The following is a 21,423-nucleotide window of genomic DNA, read 5'->3' as shown; positions in this document are numbered from 1 at the left end:
CTTGCTGGGTGTGGACCTACGGGACCCTGTGGCCAAGTCTCAGGCTGAGCTGAGGACCAGAATCACCTGTGGGGCCTTAAAAGCACAGACCACAGACACACCTGCTCAGAAGGCCTGAGGTGCAAGTCTGGGAGTCTGTGTTGGTAACAGTCTTTCCTGGGAGATTCTGATAAGCCCGCAATCCAACCCACCAGGGCCCTAGGAAGCCTCCCAAGCAGCAATTTCGGAGCCCGAGGATGGTGAGACACCCTCTGGTCACAAGACTCAACATCCCCTGGAGAGGAGGGAGGGAGGCGCCTCAGGGCGTGGACCGCTAACCACCCCTCGGAGCTCCCGGCCCCCTCCTCCAACACCAGGAATTTCTCACCCGCCTCGCTTTTCTTCTGATTGCAAGCGTGTCCAGGGGCCCGTATTGTGAAGAGCACATCACTTGACCCCAGGGCCCCTGCCGGCCCAGCTCTCCTCCCGGTTCACCGTGCTGAGGCTCCACACCCCCCCACCTTGACCCTGGCCGTCTGGCTTCATAGTTACCAGTTCAGTTTGCTGGAGCTGCGTCTCCAGCCACGCTGACCTCTAACCCCGCCCCGGGTTGCTGTTTCCTGCCAGCAACACTTGACCGCCCCACTGACCCTCAAAACGAGACGGACGTGGGGTCAGAGTCTCGTCTCCCACCCACACCTCCAGCCGCTTCCCTTTCCCTTTGACCCAATCTTGGCTTTGTGAGGTTACTGCGAGGACACTGCGGCCCCAAGAGAGGAGGTGACCCGCGCGGGGTCCACCCCGTCCTGAGGGCACCGGGATCTACAGCGGGGCACCTGACCCAGCTGTGTGCCCCTCTGCGGCCCCCAGCCCCACTGTGAGGGCAGACCTCCTGACACGGGCACCGTGTCCCTGTGCCCTCCTAACATCCGTCCGTACAGAACACATGAAAGGATTTCAGTCAAAGCTGAGAAGGGGAAACAGGAGGGACATGGGGACGCTGGCATCTCAAAAGGGATGTAGCATTTCGTGTCCCTGGCGACTCCAAACAGGGCCTCCCTGTGGGCCATACTCTGGAGCAGTTTATTCCTGGGGCCTTGGCAGGTGATGCTGACGGAGGCTGGGGTCTCCGGATTTTGCCAGTTTTTAGTGACACCTTCAGCTGCCTCATTCTACATATTTGTGAAGCAGTAATTCATTCAAGGAACAATTTAGGACCCTGTATGTCTTCTCGTAGGAGAAAAATGGGGATGAAGATCCAGGAGTTCAAGGGCTGAGAGCCACAGCAGATTGTCCAAATGGGAACGAACTCAGGCCCTGTCTACTTTGGAGTAGTAATACTGTTACTAGTTTTTATTGAGTGTGTACCACATACAAGACGTGGTTCTCGGTTTCCTCACCTGCATTGCCTGACTTAGTCCTCAGGTTCCCCCAGGCAGGCTGCCGTCTTACTCCCTTGCAGATGAGGAAACGGGGGCTGAGAGACAGCAGTGGCGTCTTGCCCAAGATCACACAGGCAGTGAGTCCGGACTTCCCGGGGGGGCTGATGTGGAGCCCCCGCTCAGCACCCTCGTTAGATCTCACCCTGGAGGGCACTTGGCCTCTCTTCGGGGAGAATTGGTTACAGGAGACCCCCTCCAAGTGCGGTGAGCGGGGCTGTCCTCATTTGATGGATCTCAAGCAAGATAGAACGTAACTCTGCACGTATCAGCGGTTGAAACTGCCAATACTTTAGCCTCCTTCTGCCTTTATACAGATTCTTTGGGCTGCTGGCCTCTTGGGGTGAACTTTTTCCCAAGAAGTCAACTGCAGAGCCAGATTCGAGCTCATGACAGCAGAGTTTTCTTCTTACCTGCTGCCTTCAGCGCTTAGAACCCCCCTGACCCACACGTCCCAGAATGTCTCAGCTACCGTGAGCACCTGGGGGAATCTATGGATGGTATCTGGACATTTGGGTCCGAAGCTACCATTTTTTTCAGCCCTCGTTCTCAGAAAGGCATCCAGATAAGAAGCACAAAATGAACACCGAATGGCACAGGCAATGGGCCTATGAAGTAGCTGTTGGGGGAGCGGTTACTAGTTTTGCCTCTCTGTCTTCTCGCGTCAAAGGCTCATCAGGCTGGTGCCCCCAAGAAACTTTCTGTGCATCCCTATAAACCCTTAGAAAGGGCTAGAGAAGCAGACTGGGGTGGGGGGGAGGACTTTCCCACATCAGGGCGCTTTTCTCCTCCTCCATCTGGAGCAGCTGTGCTCCCCGAAGCGCTTCCTCCCGGTGCTGGGATGGAAAGGGAACGGTTGCCCTCAGCGTGCACAGCCCAAGGGGCAGAGGTCAGCCCTAGACCTAGTACCCCGACAGGAGAACCACCGAGAGCTAAGGAACGGAGGAGGCTGGCTCCTCCTGTCTCTTTCTGACGGGGTTTCGTTAGCTGTTCTGGCTTGGAAGGGGCCTCCCAATGTGGCTGGTGGCCTGTGAGGGCATGACCAGGACGGGGGAATAGGGTCTCCAATAAAGAGCCGGAGTCTTTACTAATTTCCATGTGTCCAAATACTTGCTTTCTCTTTCTCTGTTGAAACCACAAATGCCAAGTCAGGGTATGTTTTATCTGGGGGAGAAGGCAAGAGACCCCACCCAGCAATCACAGACAAAACATGGGCAAGATCTGTCCGCAGTCCCATCGGCTCTCGTCTCCGGGCTGACTCAGGCAGTGGGGCGCTCACCACTTCCCTTGGGAATCCAGCCCAGGACTCGGGGTTCCTCGTGTGAATGCTCTCCCAGCTAGTCAGCCACACGCTCCTTTCCTGGGTGGGGGGGGCGCTGCAGCCCCCCTCGCTGGACCACAACTGTTGACTCATCTTGGACCGAGATGGAGGTGGGAGGTTCAGGACCACTCCAGGGACACTCAGCTGGGTTTGCTGTCATCTGTCACTTGCCCTCCCCCTGGGTGGTCAGCTGGGGGGGGCAAGCAAAGTGGCCCGTTCTTGTGCTCCTTCCTTTAGACTTTAAACTTCCTGCGGCTGGGAACTGCTGTCAGCCATCTCTGTGTGTTTAGGGCTCAAGAAATGTGAGTGTGAAGTGAATCCCCAGATTCTCCCAGTTTGCATTCTGGAATGATCAGGGCCTCCTGCATGAGGTCTTCCCTTGACCTCCCACAAAGACCCTAACCCCAGAGCCAATGCTTTCTTCTCAGGAGGAGAGGAACTGAGCCTATTTGTAATCTGACAAGGTGGATTCAAAGCTTTCATCCTGCATGAGGCCAGCTACCCTCTGTGTCTCATCTGTCCCCAAAGATAAAGCCTTGAACTAGTTCCCCTCCGTGAAGGGGGCGGGGGGGGGGGCATGGCAATTATAGGCCATTCATTTCAGGTTGCTGGACCTGGTCTCATAAACCCCGTTCACTGCGAGGTGAGAAGAGTCATCAGGCACCTCCGGCCAAGACGGCACAATTCCAAGGAAGACTTTCCCTCTAATTAGTCTGGTATTTGCTAAAACTGCTCTTACTTTTCCTTATTATAAACCCAGAGGACAATAGCTCCTTACTGCCAGCCCAGTACGGTGGGTTCCTGGTCCCTCGTTCCCTGACCACCGCCCGCCCGCCGCGGTCCCTTCCCCCACTGAAAGGGGAAGGTTGTCACCCTGTTCAGTTACTAATTAAAAAAGGCCAAGCCTTCGATTACTGCTATTGTTTTTTTTTTTTTCTTCTCACTGTACTGCATTCAAAGGCAATTTCTTTAGCAGAGCGACCTCCAACTCCCTCAGGGAAGAGAAGGGAGGTTCAGACTTAAAAAGAAAAAAGCAGTTGGAGGGCCGGCCTCAAACCATGCTGGCCCCATTGGTTGGTGCCCCGTTACTGGGGTCTGGAATAGGGTCCGGGGCTGGAGCTGGAGCTCTGCCTCCGTGGGACCTTGGCTACTCCCTCTGGGGCAGCTCACCCAGGGTGCACTACCCAGACTTGGGACATCGGTCCCAGCCGAGGCTCTAGTGACTTTTCAGGCACCAAATCCCGTCAGTGACTATGGACTAATTCAGGCGGGACGCTGTCCCAGAAGCGATGGGAGCGCGCGTTTCCCATGTGGAAGCACTCTTCTCGGTGTACCCGCGCCGCGTCAGCTTTCCTTGTCCCAGGGATGGCTCTGCTGGGTGCTGTCGGAAGGGGTCCAGGACCAGAGGGAATGGCTCGGGTTTGTGAGGCAGAAATAACAGATCACTCCTCTCCTTGGGGAGATTCAAGGAGGAAAGCGCGTGTGAGTGTTTGATGTGAGTAGAAAAGCTACTACGTGAGTCCCAGAGCCTCCAGCCCCGCAGTTCCTGAGCTGGGGGCTCCCCGCAGGAGCGCTGGACGCCCCGGGGGCTGCTGGCGCGTGAGGCCCCAGGTGCTCCCGGAGGACCGGGTCGAGTTCCGGCGAAGGGGCCGGTGGGTGTGCGGAGGGTCCGGGGGGGCACCCCACGCGCGCCCGGGGGTCGGGGCCCGCGGAGGAGCGGGCGCGCGGGGAGCGGAGGCAGGTGCGAGGCCGGGTGCCGCCCGCGAGGAGCCCCGGGGGCGGGTTGGCGCGGCGCGGCGGGGCGGGGGCGGGGAGGAGGCGCGGGGCGGAGCGCGGGGCCCGGGACCCGCCGGCCGGCGCCGGCCCTGCACTCGGAGCCGCGGCCGCCACCGCCGCAGCCAACTCGGGCCCAAGTTCCCGGCCGCGGCGGAGAGCAGCGCGCAGCCGGCGGCCCGAGCCCCGCGCAGGGCCCGGCCTCCTCCGCTCGGCCGCTGCCCGCGCCCCGCCTCCGCCCATCGGCTCGGACCGGGCGCCGCGCGGGAGCCCTCGGGGCAAGGAGCGCGGGCTCCGCGGGGGCGACCGGCCGACCCCCGGGGCCGGGCGGACACTCGGCGGGACCAGAGCGCAGCGCGGAGAGTCGGCGCCCCCGGCCGCCACGGCCCCGCGGGCGCTAGAAGGGCCGGGCCGGGCGGAGAGCGAGCCGGAGCCCGCGGGCCTGACAAGCCGCGGACGCGCAGGTAAGCCTGGCGGCGGCCGGGAAAACGAAGCCCGCGCCCCGCCGCCCAACTTCCCCGCGCCCGCGGGCCGGTCGGGGCGACCGGATCGGGAGCGGGGAGGTGCGGTCCGGGAGGGGCCTCCCCTCCACCCCCCGCGCCCGGGGACCGCGAGCCTGGCCCGGGACGGGTCTGCGGGGCCGGGGCCCGGCGGCGCGGGGGGCGCGCAAGGGAAGGGGTCCCCGCCGCCGAACAAAGCTGGGGCCGCGGGCTCTCGCCGAGCCCGGGCCGCCCCCAGCCGGCAGGTAGCTAGGGTCCCCGCCCTCCCGGCGGGCGGGTGTCGCCGCTTTCGGTCCCCGGGCGGCGACCGCGGAGCCGCGGGGAGCCGCCCCCGGGCGCGCAGTCTCGGCCCCGGCCCGTCCGCGCGCCGCCAGCCCCCGAGCTTCCCGCGCGCTTTTCCCGGCTCGCTCGGGCCCAGCTGGGGTCCGCGGTGGGGTCTGCGCCCCGCGCCCGCCAGACTGTGGCGAGAGCTGCATCTGGATTCTTTTAACCCCCGCGAGCAGTGCTAGTTTGGTGCCTGGATTCCTGCCTAAGCCCGAGCAGGTCTCCGGCTGGTCTTCCTAGCTTTCTGTTTTCTTTAATTGCGCCTCCGCTCGCCCTGCCTCTTCCACCCCAGCCGGGAGAGGTGCGGGGTGGCCATTCTCCACCTCCTCGTGGAGCCTGGGGGGATATTTGGCCACGCACTCTAGTTAGAGCCCCGGTTCCTAGATGTTCTCATCCTGCAAGTCTTCGTGAGAGACCATTCCACTTGCTTGGAGCGGGACTGCTTCTGTTTTACAGAGAGGGGAGCTGAGTGGTGACCCAGCTTTTCTGGGGAGCTTGCTCTCCACTTTCCCCCCGGGCCTTCTTCACTGCTTTTGCCACCTGGCTGCTTGGCAACAGCTTTCAGCTGCTACCACCCTGGGCAGAGTTTCAGCCTGGTACCTGGAGGAGAAAGGCCAGGATCGTGTTACCAGTCTAGCGGCCAAGGAAGTGCCCACTTGCCAGAGCTGTGATGCCATGCCATCTGCATGGGTGCAGAAAACTCCAGTGGGGCAGAGTCACGCTCTTGGCCAAACACCAGCACCCAGGCAGGCACAGGGCTGGAAGCTTAGGGTGACCCCTCTTGAGGCTGGCCCTAAGGCAACATAGGGGCCAGGGAGCAGTGAGCACACCCTGGGAAAGCCGAGGACCCTTTCCTGGACCCCGGCCCTCCTGCTGCTGATTCAGATGTGCAGTTTACTTATCAAAGGCAAGGCTCCAATCTCAGGCGTGGGTGAGTGAGGCCCGGCACCGAGCTTGTGCCCACACGCCCGCCAGGATCACACGCGCGTCCCCCGGCAGACCCGCCGACCTGTGGAACGTGGAAGGCTGAGTGGTGGTTTCCTCTGTTTCAAAATAGCATCTGTTCTCTCTTCACACAGAAGATCTGTGGTTATAAATAGCAGGAGGAAGGAGGTGCGTCTCCTGGGAAGGAAGGGCAGTGCTCAGAGCCCTCTGCACGCTTGCGGGAGGAGTGGTGTGGCTGGGCTTTTTGTGGGGAGGTCCAGTCTGGATCCCAAGGCCAGAGGCAGACTGGGGCCAGGTCTCCGCCCCAAAAGGCGCAGGTGTAGCAGGCGCAGGGAAGGAGGTTCGTGGAGCAAAGGACCTACCGAGGTGACATGTGGATAAGGACCGAAGGGCAGCCCCCCTTCCTTTCCTAAAGAAAACCAGCCCTTGGGCGTGGGACCCGCTGGGGTCTGCCTGCCGGGGAGCAGGAGCCAGCCCCGCTTTCCCAGGCCCCGACTTCTCGTGTGTCCCAGTGTGAATGTGTGAGCCGGCGTCTGCCCAGTGTGCCTGAAAGCGGCCCTCTTCGTGTCCTTCGGTCGCGCTAAAGTCTCCAAGGGTGTCTCGTTGGCTTGAAACAACTGTTTTCTGAAAAAAAATTTTCTATGCCCAAAGCTTAAGCCAAATTGCTGGGAGCCATATGCTGTGAAAAGAAAAAATCTGGGATTGTTCTTCACCTGCGTATTTCACCCTGGTCTTGCTCTAGCGGCAGCTGGAAGATTTTTTGTTGGCTCTTCTTCAAGAAGGACAGGAGCCCAGCCGAGGCTGTTCTAATTTTCACTCCTGGGATGGTTCTGCGGGTCCTGGACGGCCACGGCCGGCATGTCTAGCAGGGGAGGAGGGCTTTACATGAAGCGCTAGTCCTCGCCGCCTCCGAAGTAAGCGCCAGTAAGCCCACAAAGCTTTCCTGTTCGCTGCTCTGGTCTGTGCTCCCAAGCTCCTTTCCAACCTGCCTGTCATTCATCCCCTTCATCTTCCGAACACGTCCTCGGACGCCACCCATGCTCCATCCCCACACCTGAACATGGGCCTCAGAGTTTTCAGTGGTTGGCTGGTTGGTGCTGTTTTTGTAGCCCCTTCAAGTCTCCCGAGTGAGGAGAGGACGTGGGGGCTCCCCATCCTCACCCCAGGGGCATCCCTGGCTGGTTTCTATTAAGTGTCTTCAAACTGCTTCCAGCAGTCCAGAGAAATCCAGCAGAGGGGTTGGGAACGGACACTGTGATGAAGATGAAAGGCCCTATCGTTTTTCGTCTGAAGCACCTTTCATGGTAAAAGTCACCTTCTCCCAGCTTAGCTGGGACGAAGTGAGAGAGCGGCATGGACTTATATACACTACCAAATGTAAAATAGATAGCTAGTGGGAAGCAGCCGCATGGCACAGGAAGATCAGCTCGGTGCTTTGTGACCACCTAGAGGGGTGGGATAGGGAGGGTGGGAGGGAGATGCAAGAGGGAGGAGATATGGGGATGTATGTATATGTATAGCTGATTCACTTTGTTATACAGCAGAAACTAACACACCATTGTGAAGCAATTCTACTCCAATAAAGATGTTAAAAAAAAAAAGTCACCTTCTCCCCATCTCTGAGGGGTGACCGTCCACTCCCCCAGGCAGCGAGTTGGCAGAGCTGGGAAAGCGGACCTGAAGTTTGGTCCAGTCTGGCCAGCCTTGGCAGTGACAGCCCGCTCCTCCCAGCACCCCCGTCGGCTCTGTTTACCTGGGTAAATTTAAGCCTCCACCCCCTCATCCCAGTTTGACCCACTGGCTCTTGGTCTCGCCCTCCTGGCCGCTGGGCAGCGTTTCCAGACTTCCTTGCCCCTGTGGTTGCAGCTGGGTCTTTCCCAGCTGTGCAGCCTGAGTTCTCCTCCACACTTTCTAAAGCTGGCGTCTCTCCTCCCGGCTTCTGCCCACGGGGCTTTCTTCCCAACTCTTTTTGGAAGCTGCTTGGTACTGGGGGAAGCTCTCCCCTGAGCCCTCCAAAGATCAGGCACAGAAGTTTCAGGGAGGGAGCTCAAGCCTTGCCACCGAGACCCTCATGCTGACTGTAACTGTCGCCAGCCCAGCCCAGGGCCCCGGGGCCCCCTTGGGAGCAAGTGCAGGCCCTAAAGACACAGGGGTGTTTTCTCAGACACAGGGGTGTTTCTTTTTGCACCCCGACCCTCCAAAGCCCAGGAGGACCCAGCCCGCCTGTATGTCCTGCTCTTGTGTGAGGTTTCGAGGGGAGGTGTACTGGGGGGGAGGGGTGCATGGTAGCATCTCCTCTGGGGGGCTCAGTTGTCTCTCCCGTCATGTGGGGCGTGGGATTAGATTGCCCTGGAGGCCCTTCCAGTTCTAACAGTCTGTTGTTTCAAACAGCTCTAGCTGGTTCCGTTTTGGAAATCCCTCTGCTGTGGACCAGGCCTGGGGGTGGGGAGGCAGCCAATCGAAGGCGTCCGTTCCGACAGAGGGGCAGCGACGGAGGGGCAGCGGGGCTGCTTTCGCAGAGTTACTGTTTCACCCCCTGCAGGCCTGCAGGCAGGGCTTGTGGGCCAGCTGGAGGCTCAGGTTGTGCTCCCGGCTTTGGGCTCCGGCCCGGAGGGGCCCCTGTGGTTAGTCGGCCTCCCAAGGATGGCTCGAGGCCCTGTCTCCAGCTGCTGGTGACTTAGGGGCCAGGGCCTGAGTTCCTGGGGGGGCACCCAGGGTCCCTGAGCCCCAGAAATGCTAACCCCTCCAGGGTCACTCCTGTCTCACTAACTGATAAAGGGTCAGGGGTGGATTTCCCGAGGTCTTGGCTTCAGTTTGAGAAGTTCTTGGTTTACAAACTTTAGCCCCCGAAGGTCACATCCGAGTTATCTGGAATGTCCAGTAGATCTGCTCTGAGCCCTGCTGGGAGAGCCAAAGAAATGAGAACAAAGCTTTTCTGACACGGGCTCGGGGTGACCCTGTTCGCTGCCGAGTCTCACCCTGTCCTCCTTTTGGAGGGGACTTTGGGGGAGAAGCCTCAGAGCAGCCCTGGGCTCTGTTCCTGCTGGGCCCCCCCTTCCTCTTCCCAGCAGATACCCAGAGATGCTGGCGTTCCTGTCGCTGAGGGAGGTTGAAGGAAGTTGATTCCCTTTGTGGCATCGTCTCTAAGATTATATACCCCACCCATGCTCGTTGGGAAGTTTCTCCTGGGAAACTCTGAGTAATGAATTACTAAATACTTCATACAGCTCTTGTTTGGCGTACAAGACCTGCAATCAAAGTAATTAAACCTTTAAAGAGATTTTGTATTTAAGTGTAGGGCTAGAAATGTCCTGTCCCGCTGGGGGGCAGGAGCTGGCGGACGGGGCGAGGGTCCTGGGTGGCCCTGTGGCTTATGCCCCGAGTCCGCAGGCTGCGGGAAGCCAAGACGCTAGAGGCTGGGCCTCGGTGGCACTGCGGCTGTGGCCCGGCCCTCAGAAGCCAGCCACGTAACCCGGCTTCTCTGTACCTCGGTTTCCTCACTTGTGAGTGGAAACAGTAACTGTCTGTTCCTCTCCTGTGGTTGCCGAGAGGCAGTTGGCGGTGAGGATCTGGGCGTGCAGGGCACTAGGCTGTGCAGGGCTGGGCGTTGCTGGCTGCGAGCTGTGAGGGAGGAGCCTGGAGCCCGCCCCGCCCCTGTGAGCAGAGCTGCCCGTGTCGGCGGGTGCCCGCCAGTCCTGGAAGGGAATGACTCTCGTGGGCGTCAGCCGCATCCCATCCGGCGTGACGTCTGTGGGATGGAGGGTCCCGGTTTGTGGAGCGGCCACTGACAGGAGGGGATAGGTGTTCAGCATTGGCTGTTACAAAGGGAAGGAAAAGTGGGCGCTCTCAGGATGCTGATGGGGCCTGTAGGGCTGGGGGTCGAGCGGGGCTCCGCCTCACACGAGTCTGTCCCTCTAACTAAGCAGATGCCGGGAGAGTCCCTGCGTTTGGAAACCACTCAAGATCTTGACATGTTGTCTTTTCTTGGGCTTAAAAGGGTAACCTCTGCAAAATCAAATCTGAAGTACGCTTTAAATACACAGAGGGAGATCCCCCGAGGGCGTCTTCCTTTTCCCCAGGCCAGGTCAGTCCACCCTTGAGACCAGCCGCAGAGCACCTGTGAAGGGCCTCGCCCTCAGGTACGCCCAGGAGCCGGCAGGGCTGGAGGGGAGGGCGGTGGTGGTAGCCAGCGGTGGGGAGGTCAGGCCTCACCCAGGGGGTTGGGTCAAGTCCTTTAACTTGTCAAAGCCCAGAGACTGCCGTCCCCAGCCCTGCCCCTAACCTAGTCTCCAGCTGCTCCGAGAGTCCCACCCCTCAGAGTGTCAGGTTCGGGGCCATCACACGTGGGCTTTCCTGCAGATTTTGTGTATCTTTCCGGATACAGTAAGTCCCCTACATACGCACCTTCAAGTTGCAAACTGTCAAAGATGCGGACGTGCGTTCGCATGTCCAATCACGTAAGTTAGTTCACGTGTCTGGAGTACGTTGTCACGTGCGTGCATCCCCTACAAGTGGTTGTGCTTTTGTGTACTTTACTGTACAGTACTGTATAGGGTACAGTGGTACAGTGTCTTTATTTCAAGCCCAGAACCTGTGCCATCAGTGTCAGGCGTGAGTGAAGTTGCAGCTTCCTCCGTCTCCTATTGCTGACGACCCTTCATCAGGGTCATCGACCCTCTACCATCTCCCACCTCCTCTCCCTCCTCCAGTCAGTAACTCTCCCTGCCTGTTCACTCGGTGCCAGCCCCCGTGTGCCAGCTGTTGCACCATACTGCTGTACTTTTCAAGGTACTGTACTGTAAGATTTAAAATGTTTTCTTTACTTTCTGTTTGTTTTTTATGTATTATTTGTGTGAGAAGTATTATAAACCTATCACAGTACAGCACTATATAGCCGATTGTGTTCGTTGGGTACCTAGGCTAACTCTGTTGGACTTACGAACAAATCGGACTTAGGAACGTGTTCTTGGAACGAAACTCGTTCGTATGTAGGGGACTTACTGGATTAACAGGGAGTTTGCACGCTTCCCAGAAAACACCCTCCTTAGCTCCGCTGCAGTTAAACATAACCCAGACCGCACACCGTGGTCTGCCAAGCTCCCTGTGGCTGGTCCCGCCCTCCCGTCCACGTGGCGCACGTGATTCTGCGGGCGGTCCTCTCTGTGCTGGATGGACCGCTACCCTCAGGCCCCAGCGGCAGAATTGCCCCCCCACACACACTCTCTATTCCTGGCTCTTTGCTCTAGAGCACCCATCACCGTCGCGAACTCTCTTTCTTGTTAGTTCTTGTTAAACGTCTGCCACCCTGTGTCTGTCCTGCTCTCCACTGCGTCCTCGGGGCTGAAACAGTGCTCATGGTGCCTGAGCTTAAAGGTGCTCCCAAAATAGCTGTGATTGTTGATCTTAGGGCAGTGAGCTTTGTAATTGTATAGCATGTTCTTTGCCAGAAAAAGGCCTATTTTGCCTAAAAAGAATGGCATCCTTACTGATTTTTCTGTGGATTGAATTATTCATATAACAAATATTGGTCCAGGCAAGTCCCAGGCGCTGGGGATATAAGATACAGTCCCTGAACCTCAGCAGCTTTTGTTCTAGGAACTCCTTCTACGTACAAACGGCAAGTGTGCAGAATTCCAAAACCTCTTGAGTCTTTTATTCTCCCGTACCCTGTGCTTAAGCCCCATCTGTGACCATGCACACACATTGCGGGTGGTTTGGGGATGCAGCAGACAGTGGAAACACAGAAGAACAGGAAGCCACAGGGGCGGTCCAGGCCAGCAGAAGATCCGAGAGAGGACGCGCTGACCTGACCTCTGCCCAGGCTGGGTGCTCGGCTGCTCCCAGGGGGACCTGGAACATTCCTCCCTGTGCCGTTGCTAGCAGGACATTTTCCACCCATGTGTGACCAGATGGAGAGGTGGGGAAGGAACTGGGTTCGGAGTTCCATGAGTGCATTGCAGGCACACAGCCATCTACCTCGCTAGGCTGTCATTCCAGACGACTGGCACCATCTAGAAGTTACTAGCACGCACGTCTTTGGTCCCAGGTTGCCCAGCCAGTGTCCAGTAAAGCCCCACTGGACATAATTGGAGAAGACCTGATAAGAAGGGTCTCTGTTTGCCTCGGGCAGCTGCACCATCGCCCCGTCCTTGATTCTCGGTCTTGGCTTGGCCCCCAGATGCCTCACTCTCCCAGGCTCCCTCCTCCCTCCCTGGCTGAGGCTCTCTGGGTTTTCCTCCTCTCCCCGGACCTCTTCTCTTCTCTTCTCTACACACTGCGATGGCTGTAAGTACCGTCCGCCCTCTTGCTAATCTCACACCGTCATCTGCTGCTGGCCCCTCTCCCTTGACCTTCAGACTGGTATCTCGATTGTTCAAGCAGCACCTTCTCGAGAAGGTCTGAGGGGCATCCCAGCCTGACCTTCTGACCTTTCCCCTTAGACCTGCTCTTCGCACTGCCTGCTCCACCTCCCCCTCCAAGTCGCTCGCGCCGTAAGCCCTGGATCCTTCTTGGTTTCTCCCCTTCTCTCACGGCCCACATCCAGTCCAGCAGTGCATCTTGACATGTCTAATTTCCCAGAAGATCCCCAGATCCCCGGCCTCTCCTCACCTCCTCCACCCCCTCCTCCTGGGCTCAGTCCACCACCAGCAGCCTCCCAACTGGTCTCCCTGCTGCAGCCGCAGCCGTCCTGCTCAGACAGGTCAGATCGTGTCACCGTTTTGCTCCGAGTGCTCTGCTGGCCTCCCGGCTCGTGCAGGAAAAAGGCATCCCTTTTCAGTCTGTACCACACAGACATGTGCAAGCACGTAAGCATTTTCAGACACGTGTGTGCTTCTTATGTCCTTGTCCCCCTTCTGGAAGGTGATGCCCTGAGGGCAAGGGCTGCTCCTGTCCTCACCCTCGGTGCCTGTCGGGCCTGGCCGTAGCACGTGCCCAGGAATGTAGAGGAAAGGCGTGGGGAGAGGTGTGTACCGGTCCCGGTGAGTAGCTGTGTCTCTGCAGAGAAGGCCCCGTGGTTCCTCTGCCTTTGGGCTCATGAGCTGCCTGCTGAGTGGAACATGGGTGCCACTTTCCTCTCCTTATGGTCCCCAAACCATGTTTCTAAACCTTGACGCTGTTGATCATTTTGGACCCCATGATTCTGTGTAGTGGGGGCTGTTCCGCCCATTGTGGGGTGTTCAGCAGCACCCCTGACCCCTACCCACTAGATGCCGGCAGTACCTGCCCTCCGGTGTGGTGACAACCAAAAATGTCTCCAGACGTTGCCCGTTATCCCCTGGGGGCAAAACTGCCCCTGGTTGAGAACCACTGTTCTAAGGTGTGTCTATTCCTTTCTTGAGAATCTTTCCTTATTTCCGTTTCCCTTAAATCCTTTGGAATTATTACCCATTTTGCATCCTGTTTGGGGGCTCTTGCCCGGGCGTGAGCCCTTATGGGAGGGATGTGGATTACGGCCCCAGCTCTCCCACCAGCGGTTGGTCCCTGGTCCACTCCCCAGGGACATCGCTCACCTGCTCCCGCACGGTCACCCTGCCGCCCTGGGTCCGTCCCCTGCTCAGCATTCTTGAGTGACTCCTCGTGACCCTACTGAATTGATAGAATATCTTGACTGGTGTTCGGTAGCCTTCAGTCCTCACCCTACCGACCTTCCCAGGCTTCTCTCCTCTGCTTCTCTGTGTTGCAGCCAAACCGGAGTCCTGCTCCCCGATGTCTGCTCGAGCCAGGCACCCTCCCCCTCCCCTCTTCCTGTGGGAACCCGCCTGTTCTTCAAGGTGCACCTCAGATGCCAGCCCCCTGCCCGCCCCTGTCAGAGATGACCTCTCTGGCTGGGAGCTGGCTTGCAGGGCCGCTGCAGTTCAGAGGTCATCCGTGTGGCCCTTTTCACACTTTGTCGTACATCGTGATCATTTGTGTTCACGTCTCATCCTCCCTACCAGGCACGTGGCTGGTTACGCCGTGTTCTCAGCAGATCTTAGGGGAGGCCCTACGTGCAGCTGGGGCTGTGCAGGGAACCACCTCAGGGGGGTGACCGGCAGGTCCCCTGAGAGTGGGGCGTTCTGCAGCAGAAGGGTTGTTGTCTGCTGTGCACTTGTTTAGACAGCGTAAGCCTTCCAGGCTTCAGGTTAGCACGGCTGTGATTTTCAGGCTTGTAAAGGCCTTTGCCCTCCCTGCTTTCTGTCCCCCGTGTAGTGGAAAGCGCATGGCCTTTGGGGGCAAGTGGATGGACGTGGGTTTGAATCCCCACTCAGCCATTCGCACCTGATGGACCTCGCCCTGGTTGCTGAGCTTTTCTGAGCTCCCTGTTCTTCATCTTTTAAACAGGGTAATAGCGGCCAGCTCACAGGTTTATCCTGAGGATCCACTGGGATGGTTTGTGTGAATTAGGGCAATTTCTGCACGTGGTCAGTGTCAGCCCCCTTCCTTAACCCTCTGCTGAACAAATTGAAGGCGTCAAGGAGCCGTCACCCAGATGCTCAGTGCCTGCTCAGAGTTTGGTCCAGAAGAACTGAGTGTTTGTAACTTGGCTGGTTTTGACGGTAAGGAGACAAAGGAAATCTGAAAGTTCACCTCTATGACAGCTGCTCTCACAAGGAGCTGTTGTGGGCTCACGGCTCCAGGCTCTTGGAATTTTCCTTGAAGGACCCAACCTGAGTGGGTCCCAGGAGTAGTCCCAGCACTCAGCATCGTGACTACTCAGTAGTATTGATAAACTAATGAGCTAGTGACGCCTCAGAAGGTTATCACCCCGGTTGGAGAAAGCTGGTCATGGATTACCGTATTTCATCCGTACTAAGACACATTGTAAAAATTTATTTTATTGAAGTCTAGTTGATTTACAAAGTCGTGTTAATTTCTGCTGTACAGCAAAGTGACTCAGTTATACATATGGGTATATATATATATATATATTCTTTTTCATATTCTTTTCCGTTATGGTTTATCACAGGATATTGAATATAGCTCCCTGTGCTCTACAGTAGGACCTTGTTGTTTATCCATTCTATATATAATAGTTTGCATCTTCTAATCCCAAACTCGAAATCCGTCCCTTCCCCACCCCCTCCCCCTTGGCAACCACAAGTCTGTTCTCTATGCTAAGACGCATTTTAACATATCTGAGATCAGGGTGCATCTTAAGGGATTCATTTGAAATTTAACATAAAGCTAGCTTAATAATCTTTTAACATTTATTTTATTGAAGTATAGTTGATTTACAATGTTGTGTTAATTACTGCTGTACAGTAAAGTGATTCAGATATATATATACACACACATTCTTGGGACTTCCCTGGTGGCGCAGTGGTTGAGAATCCACCTGCCAATGCAGGGGAAAACGGGTTCGAGCCCTGGTCTGGGAAGATCCCACATGCCGCGGAGCAACTAAGCCCGTGCGCCACAACTACTGAGCCTGCGCTTTAGAGCCTGTGAGGCACAACTACTGAGCCCGCATGCCACAACTACTGAAGCCTGTGTGCCTAGAGACCGTGCTCCGCAGCAAGAGAAGCCACCACAATGAGAAGCCTGTGCACCGCAACGAAGAGTAGCCCCTGCTCACCGCAACTAGAGAAGGCCCGCGCACAGCAACAAAGACCCAACGCAGCCAAAAAATAAATAAAATAAAATAATTTTTAAAAAATAAGAAAAAAATTAAGAAAATAAAAATATTCTTTTCCATTTGGGTTTATCTTAGGATATTGAATAGTTCTCTGCACTATCCAGTAGGACCTTGTTGTAAGATTCATCTTAAAATCAATGTGTTTAATTGGGAGTACTTTTCTCTCTTAGTGGGATGGAATAATGGTGCATTTTAAGATAAATGGAGGGCTTCCCTGGTGGCGCAGTGGTTGAGAATCTGCCTGCCAATGCAGGGGACACGGGTTTGAGCCCTGGTCTGGGAAGATCCCACATGCCGCGGAGCAACTGGGCCCGTGAGCCACAATTACTGAGCCTGCGCGTCTGGAGCCTGTGCTCCGCAACAAGAGAGGCCGCGATAGTGAGAGGCCTGCGCACCGCGATGAAGAGTGGCCCCCACTTGCCGCAACTAGAGAGAAAGCCCTCGCAAAGAAACGAAGACCCAACACAGCCATAAATAATAAATAAATAAATAAATAAATAAAAAATAAGATAAATGGAATCTTAGATTTGGTGACATAAGTCAATGTCATTGATCACTGTTTACTAAGATGACCTGTTGTCATTTCCTGGTGCCTGCCTCGGTGTTCCCTAGGAAATGTGCTTCTGTTGTTTGCCAAATAGAGTATTCAGAGCGTCACCTCCATGCTGACCATCTATTGACTAAGAGTTAGAACTGAGGTGGGAAATTCTAGGCAAAGACCAGATGTCCCACAGACCTTGGACCCAGATGCTTGAGGACGGTCGGCCCCCTGTGGTCACCTGTGAATCAGAAGTCCAGGGTCACTGCCCCTGTGTTCCCAGGGACCTTGGACAAGCCTCCCTGTCCTCATTTGTAATTTGTTTGTTGGGGTTCACAATGTAACCCCCAATGCCTACCTCACCAAGCTGTAGATTTAAGTGAGAAGATGTGTGTGAAAGTGGTGTATAGCCACTGGGAGGCACCGTTCATCCCTGCAGGATGGGCAGAGTGGGTAGGTGACCCAGAGACTTTCTAAATCCACTGACGAGACACAGCCCCTGGTGACTCAACAGTGATTCCTACGTGGCACCTGTCCTCTCATTTCTCTGTTTCTAGGAGAGAGTCTTTGAAAACTTTGTGGAAGCTTGTCTGGTGAGGCAAAATCCTATCCCAAAGGATCAAAAGGAAGTTAACATCCTATAACTAGAGTGCCGGGCTTTTTGTTTTTTCCATTTTATATTTTCCTGTTTCACTGCCTTGGCATTGGAAAGTATGTCAGAAAAAATATCATCAACATGAACACAAATGTGTTTATCATGAAAGAGGAAGTCTAATCTCTATGTGCAGTGCTTACAAAATCAACTCCTGCAGCTCAGTAGGAGCCTGGTCCCGGCCCCGAAACTCACCAGCAGTGAGAATTCCCTGGCGGTCCAGTGGTTAGGACTCGGCGCTTTCACTGCTGAGGGTTCGGGTTCGATTCCCTGGTCGGAAAACTAAGATCCCGATGCAAGCCATGCAGGCAAAAACAAAAACAAAAACAAAACAACACAAAATCACCAGCAGTGTGACCACACACAGAGGTGCTCTTGAACAGCCACCCAAACCCTCTTGCCCTCTGTTTCCTCATCTGTTAGAGGCCGTTGAGGGGATTAAAGGAAACACATGGAAAGCACTTAGCAGGGCCTTGCCCATAGAAAGCCGTGCCCAGCAGGTGTTCACTCTAATTATGCTTCTAAACAACCTCGCAAGCCACTCTTGCACAAAAGCCAATGACTAGCTCTGCCTACATCATCCGAGGCTGGGTTATGTCTGGAGAGAAGGGGTCACCTTGGTGTTATTTTCACATTTAGGCGTGGCATTAATAAACTACACAAAACCTGTCAATTCCACAGTAATCTGACCTCAGCGACTTTGCATTTTCAGATACAGTTTCTTATACTGTAACTAAATCAGGAGAATCCTGGTCTCGACTTTGCCAGACAGCTTTGAACTGTTTTCTTTCGAGTGAGATTGTTGAGGTGCACTGCTAATCGTCGTTAAGGAAGAGCCTTAAGTGACATCTAGCTTTTATGGGTGCAACCTGGGAGGCCTGCTTCTGAAGAAACGTGCTGAGCTTCCTTCCACACGCTGTTTGCATCTGGAGGCTGGGGGAAATCTTGGCGGCCTCAAAACTCATAAGCTTCATGCATTCTGCCCTCAGATTCTTCACGTGCTGCCCTGTATTGCCGCAGCTGAATGGGGGAGGGGGTGTGTGTGCAACTTTTTCTTTTTTTTTTTAAATTAATTAATTAATTTATTTATTTATTTATTTATGGCTGTTCTGGGTCTTTGTTTCTGTGCGAGGGCTTTCTCTAGTTGCGGCAAGTAGGGGCCACTCTTCATCGCGGTGCGCGGGCCTCTCACTATCGCGGCCTCTCTTGTTGCGGAGCACAGGCTCCAGACGTGCAGGCTCAGTAATTGTGGCTCACGGGCCCAGTTGCTCCGCGGCACGTGGGATCTTCCCAGACCAGGGCTCGAGCCCGTGTCCCCTGCATTGGCAGGCAGATTCTCAACCACTGCGCCACCAGGGAAGCCCCCTTTTTTCTTTTTATTTATTTATTTATTGGCCAAACCACGCAGCATGCAGGATCTTAGTTGCCCGACCAGGGATCAAACCCATGCCCTCTGCAGTGGAAGCTTGGAGTCTTAACCACTGGACCACCAGGGATTTCCCTTACTTTTTCTTTTTGATCAACTTAATTGAAGTATAATTTGCATACAGTATAGTTCATCCATTGTTAAGTGTACAGTTCAGTAAATTTGGACAAACCCATGCCTTCCAAATCAAGATACTTCCATTCCCCTGGAAAGTCCCCTGGTCCCCTTACAGTCTCTCCATGCCAACACCCACTGCAACTCAGGCAACCACTGATCTGGTTGATGGCGTTCTAGATTAGTCTTGCCTGTTCTAGAATTTCACATAAGCAGAATTATACCAGAATTCTCAGGGTTTTTGTTTCAGCTCTTTGCTGTCCGGCTTCTTTTGCTCAGCATAGTATCTGTGAGATTTTTCCATGTTGTTGAGGTATTAGTAGTTCATTCCTTTTAATTGCTGTGTATATACCATTGAATTCACTTTGGATGGACGTTTAGGTTATTCTAGATTTTGGTTAATATGATAGTCTCTGTCTTTTAATTGTCCTGTTTAGTCTATTTACATTTAGTACCATCTTTCAACTTTCTGTTTTGAAATTATTAGAGCTTTTTTTACAGAAATGTTGCAAAAAAATAGTTTCGTTTCCCCTAATGTTAACATTTTTCCATAACCATAGCACAGGTACCAACAACAGGAAATTAACATTGCTACAGTATTATTAAGTATTTCACAGATCTTCTTCCAATTTCACCAGCTTTTCCCTAATGTCTTTTTCTGGCCCCCAGTCCAATACAGTCCTGAGTCTCACATTAAATTTAGTTGTCATGTTGCATCAGTCTCCCCCAGTCAGTGACACTGCCTGGTGTTTCTGTTGTCTTCCTTGACCTTGACACTTGGATGTGTACACATGCAGACTGTCCCTCCCTCAGTTTGGGTTGCCTGGTGTTTCCTCACGAGCAGGTCTGGTTGTGCATTTTGGGCAGGAATACTACAGAAGGGACGCTCTGTCCCCTCAGTGCATCTTCTCTGGGGCACATGATGTCGGCATTCCTACCACTGAGGATGTTAACTTTGGATCATTTAATGCAATTTTTGTTATGGTTTGGTTAAAGTCTGCCACGTTGATATTTGTTTTCCATTCATCCCCTCCCTGCTTTTTTTTGCAAGGGGCGTGTGTGTTGCTCTAGCATCCTTAAATAATCAGGTCTATTTAGAGTACCTCTTCACAGAGCATACTTTGCAGGTATGATAAACTTACAACAGCATAATTCTACTTACCTGCTCCTAACCCTTCGTGTATTGTCATATCTTTTACTTTTACATATGTTATAAACCCCTCCTTATGGAATTCGAACTTTTGCTTTACAAAGTCAGTTGTCCTTTAAGTAAATTATTTGAAGAAAGAAAAGAGTCTTTTATACTTACATGCTTATTTACCATTTTAGGTACTCTTCTAAGTACTCTTTAGGTACTTAGGTACTCTTTAGTACAGATCTGTCAGCAGCCCAGACTTTAACTTGGCAGGGCTCAAACTCTAACTCTGTCTTTCCTGTAGATCTTGTTAGGGCTTGGTTTGAGATTTTATTAGACTGTGTTTAGAAGAGGTCTTACTCAAGGGCAAGGTCCTTACTCCTAAGGCATATCTCAGCTGGACTCCAGGGGTGTTAACTACTACTTACTTTTTAAAGATATTGAGATATAATTCATATACCATACAATTCACTCATTTTAAGTGTATAATGCAGTGGTCTTTAGTATGTTCACCGTGTTGAGCAACCATCATCACAATCAATTTTAGAACATTTTCATCCCCCAGAAGAAATCCCACACCCATTAGCAGTCACTTCATTTTCCCCCAACTCCCCTACCAGCCCTAGGCAAACACTGATCCACTTTCTATCACTATAGATTTGCCTATTCTGGACTTTTCATAAAAATGGGATCATGCAATATGCGGTGTTTTGTACTAGCTTCTTTCACTTAACATAATGTTTTCAAGGTTAATCCATGTTGTAGTACTTCATTTCTTTTGTGGCCTATGGATAGGCCACCTTTTATTTATTCTTTCATCAGTTGATGGATATTAAGGTTGTTTCTACTTTTTGGCTATTATGAATAACGTCGCTGTCAACATTTGTGCATGAGTTTTTGTGTGGAAATAAGTTTTCGTTTCTTTGGGGCAGATACCAAGGAGTGAAATTTAGAATTTGGGTCATTTGGTAACTCTATGTTTAACCCTTTGAGGAGGTGGCAGACTGTTTTTCAAAGTGGCTGTACCATTGTAAAATGCCACCAGCAGTGTATGAGGGTTCTGATTTCTCCACATCTTGTCAATACTTGTTATTATCTGTCTTTTTATTATAGCCATCCTAATAGGTAAGGCCATGGGCTGAATTATTTCCCCCAAAATTGCCATGTTGCAGTCCTACCTCCCAGTGTGGTGATATTAGGAGGTGGGGCCTTTCGGAGTCAGCTGGGGTTAGATGAGGTCATGAGGGTGGGGCCGTCATGATGAGGATTAGTGCCCTGATAAGAGCAAGAGACACCAGAGCTTGCTTCTCCTCCCTCTGCCATGTGAGGACACAGTGGGAAGGCGGCCATCTGCAAACTAGGAGGAGAGCCTTCACCAGAACTCAGCTGTGTTTGCACGTTGATCTTGGACTTCCAGCCTCCAGAACTGTGAGAAAATATGTTTCTGTTGTTTAAGCCCCCAGTCTATGGTATTTGGTTATGACAGACTTAAGACGGGTATGAAGTATTTCACTGTGGTTTTGATCTGCATTTCCCTGATGTCTAGTGATGCTGAGCATCTTTTCATGCTTATTGGCTACTTGTATATCTTTTTTGGAGAAATGTCTATTCAGATCCTTTGCCCATTTAAAAAATTAGATTTTTTTTAAAAAATTAATTAA

General features: G+C 53.8%; 1 protein-coding gene across 2 annotated transcripts in view; it reads left to right on the top strand.

Moving 5' to 3' along the window:
* The first annotated feature begins 4,018 nt into the window (after nt 1–4,018).
* Nucleotides 4,019–21,423, top strand: part of WNT5B (Wnt family member 5B) — a 94,723-nt gene continuing 77,318 nt past the window's right edge. Inside the window, exon 1 of one of the 2 annotated variants that reach the window (XM_036866194.1) lies at nt 4,019–4,234. In XM_036866194.1, the coding sequence (XP_036722089.1) occupies nt 4,233–4,234 (2 nt within the window). In that variant the 5' untranslated portion in view covers nt 4,019–4,232. Of the gene's footprint in view, nt 4,235–4,625; nt 4,977–21,423 lie in introns of those variants that run through there. The other variant, XM_036866195.1, reaches the window with a different exon arrangement.

Source organism: Balaenoptera musculus, chromosome 10 (genome assembly GCF_009873245.2).
Source record: "Balaenoptera musculus isolate JJ_BM4_2016_0621 chromosome 10, mBalMus1.pri.v3, whole genome shotgun sequence".
NCBI classification, from domain to species: Eukaryota; Metazoa; Chordata; class Mammalia; order Artiodactyla; family Balaenopteridae; genus Balaenoptera; species Balaenoptera musculus.
This window is presented reverse-complemented; position numbering and strand designations above follow the sequence as displayed.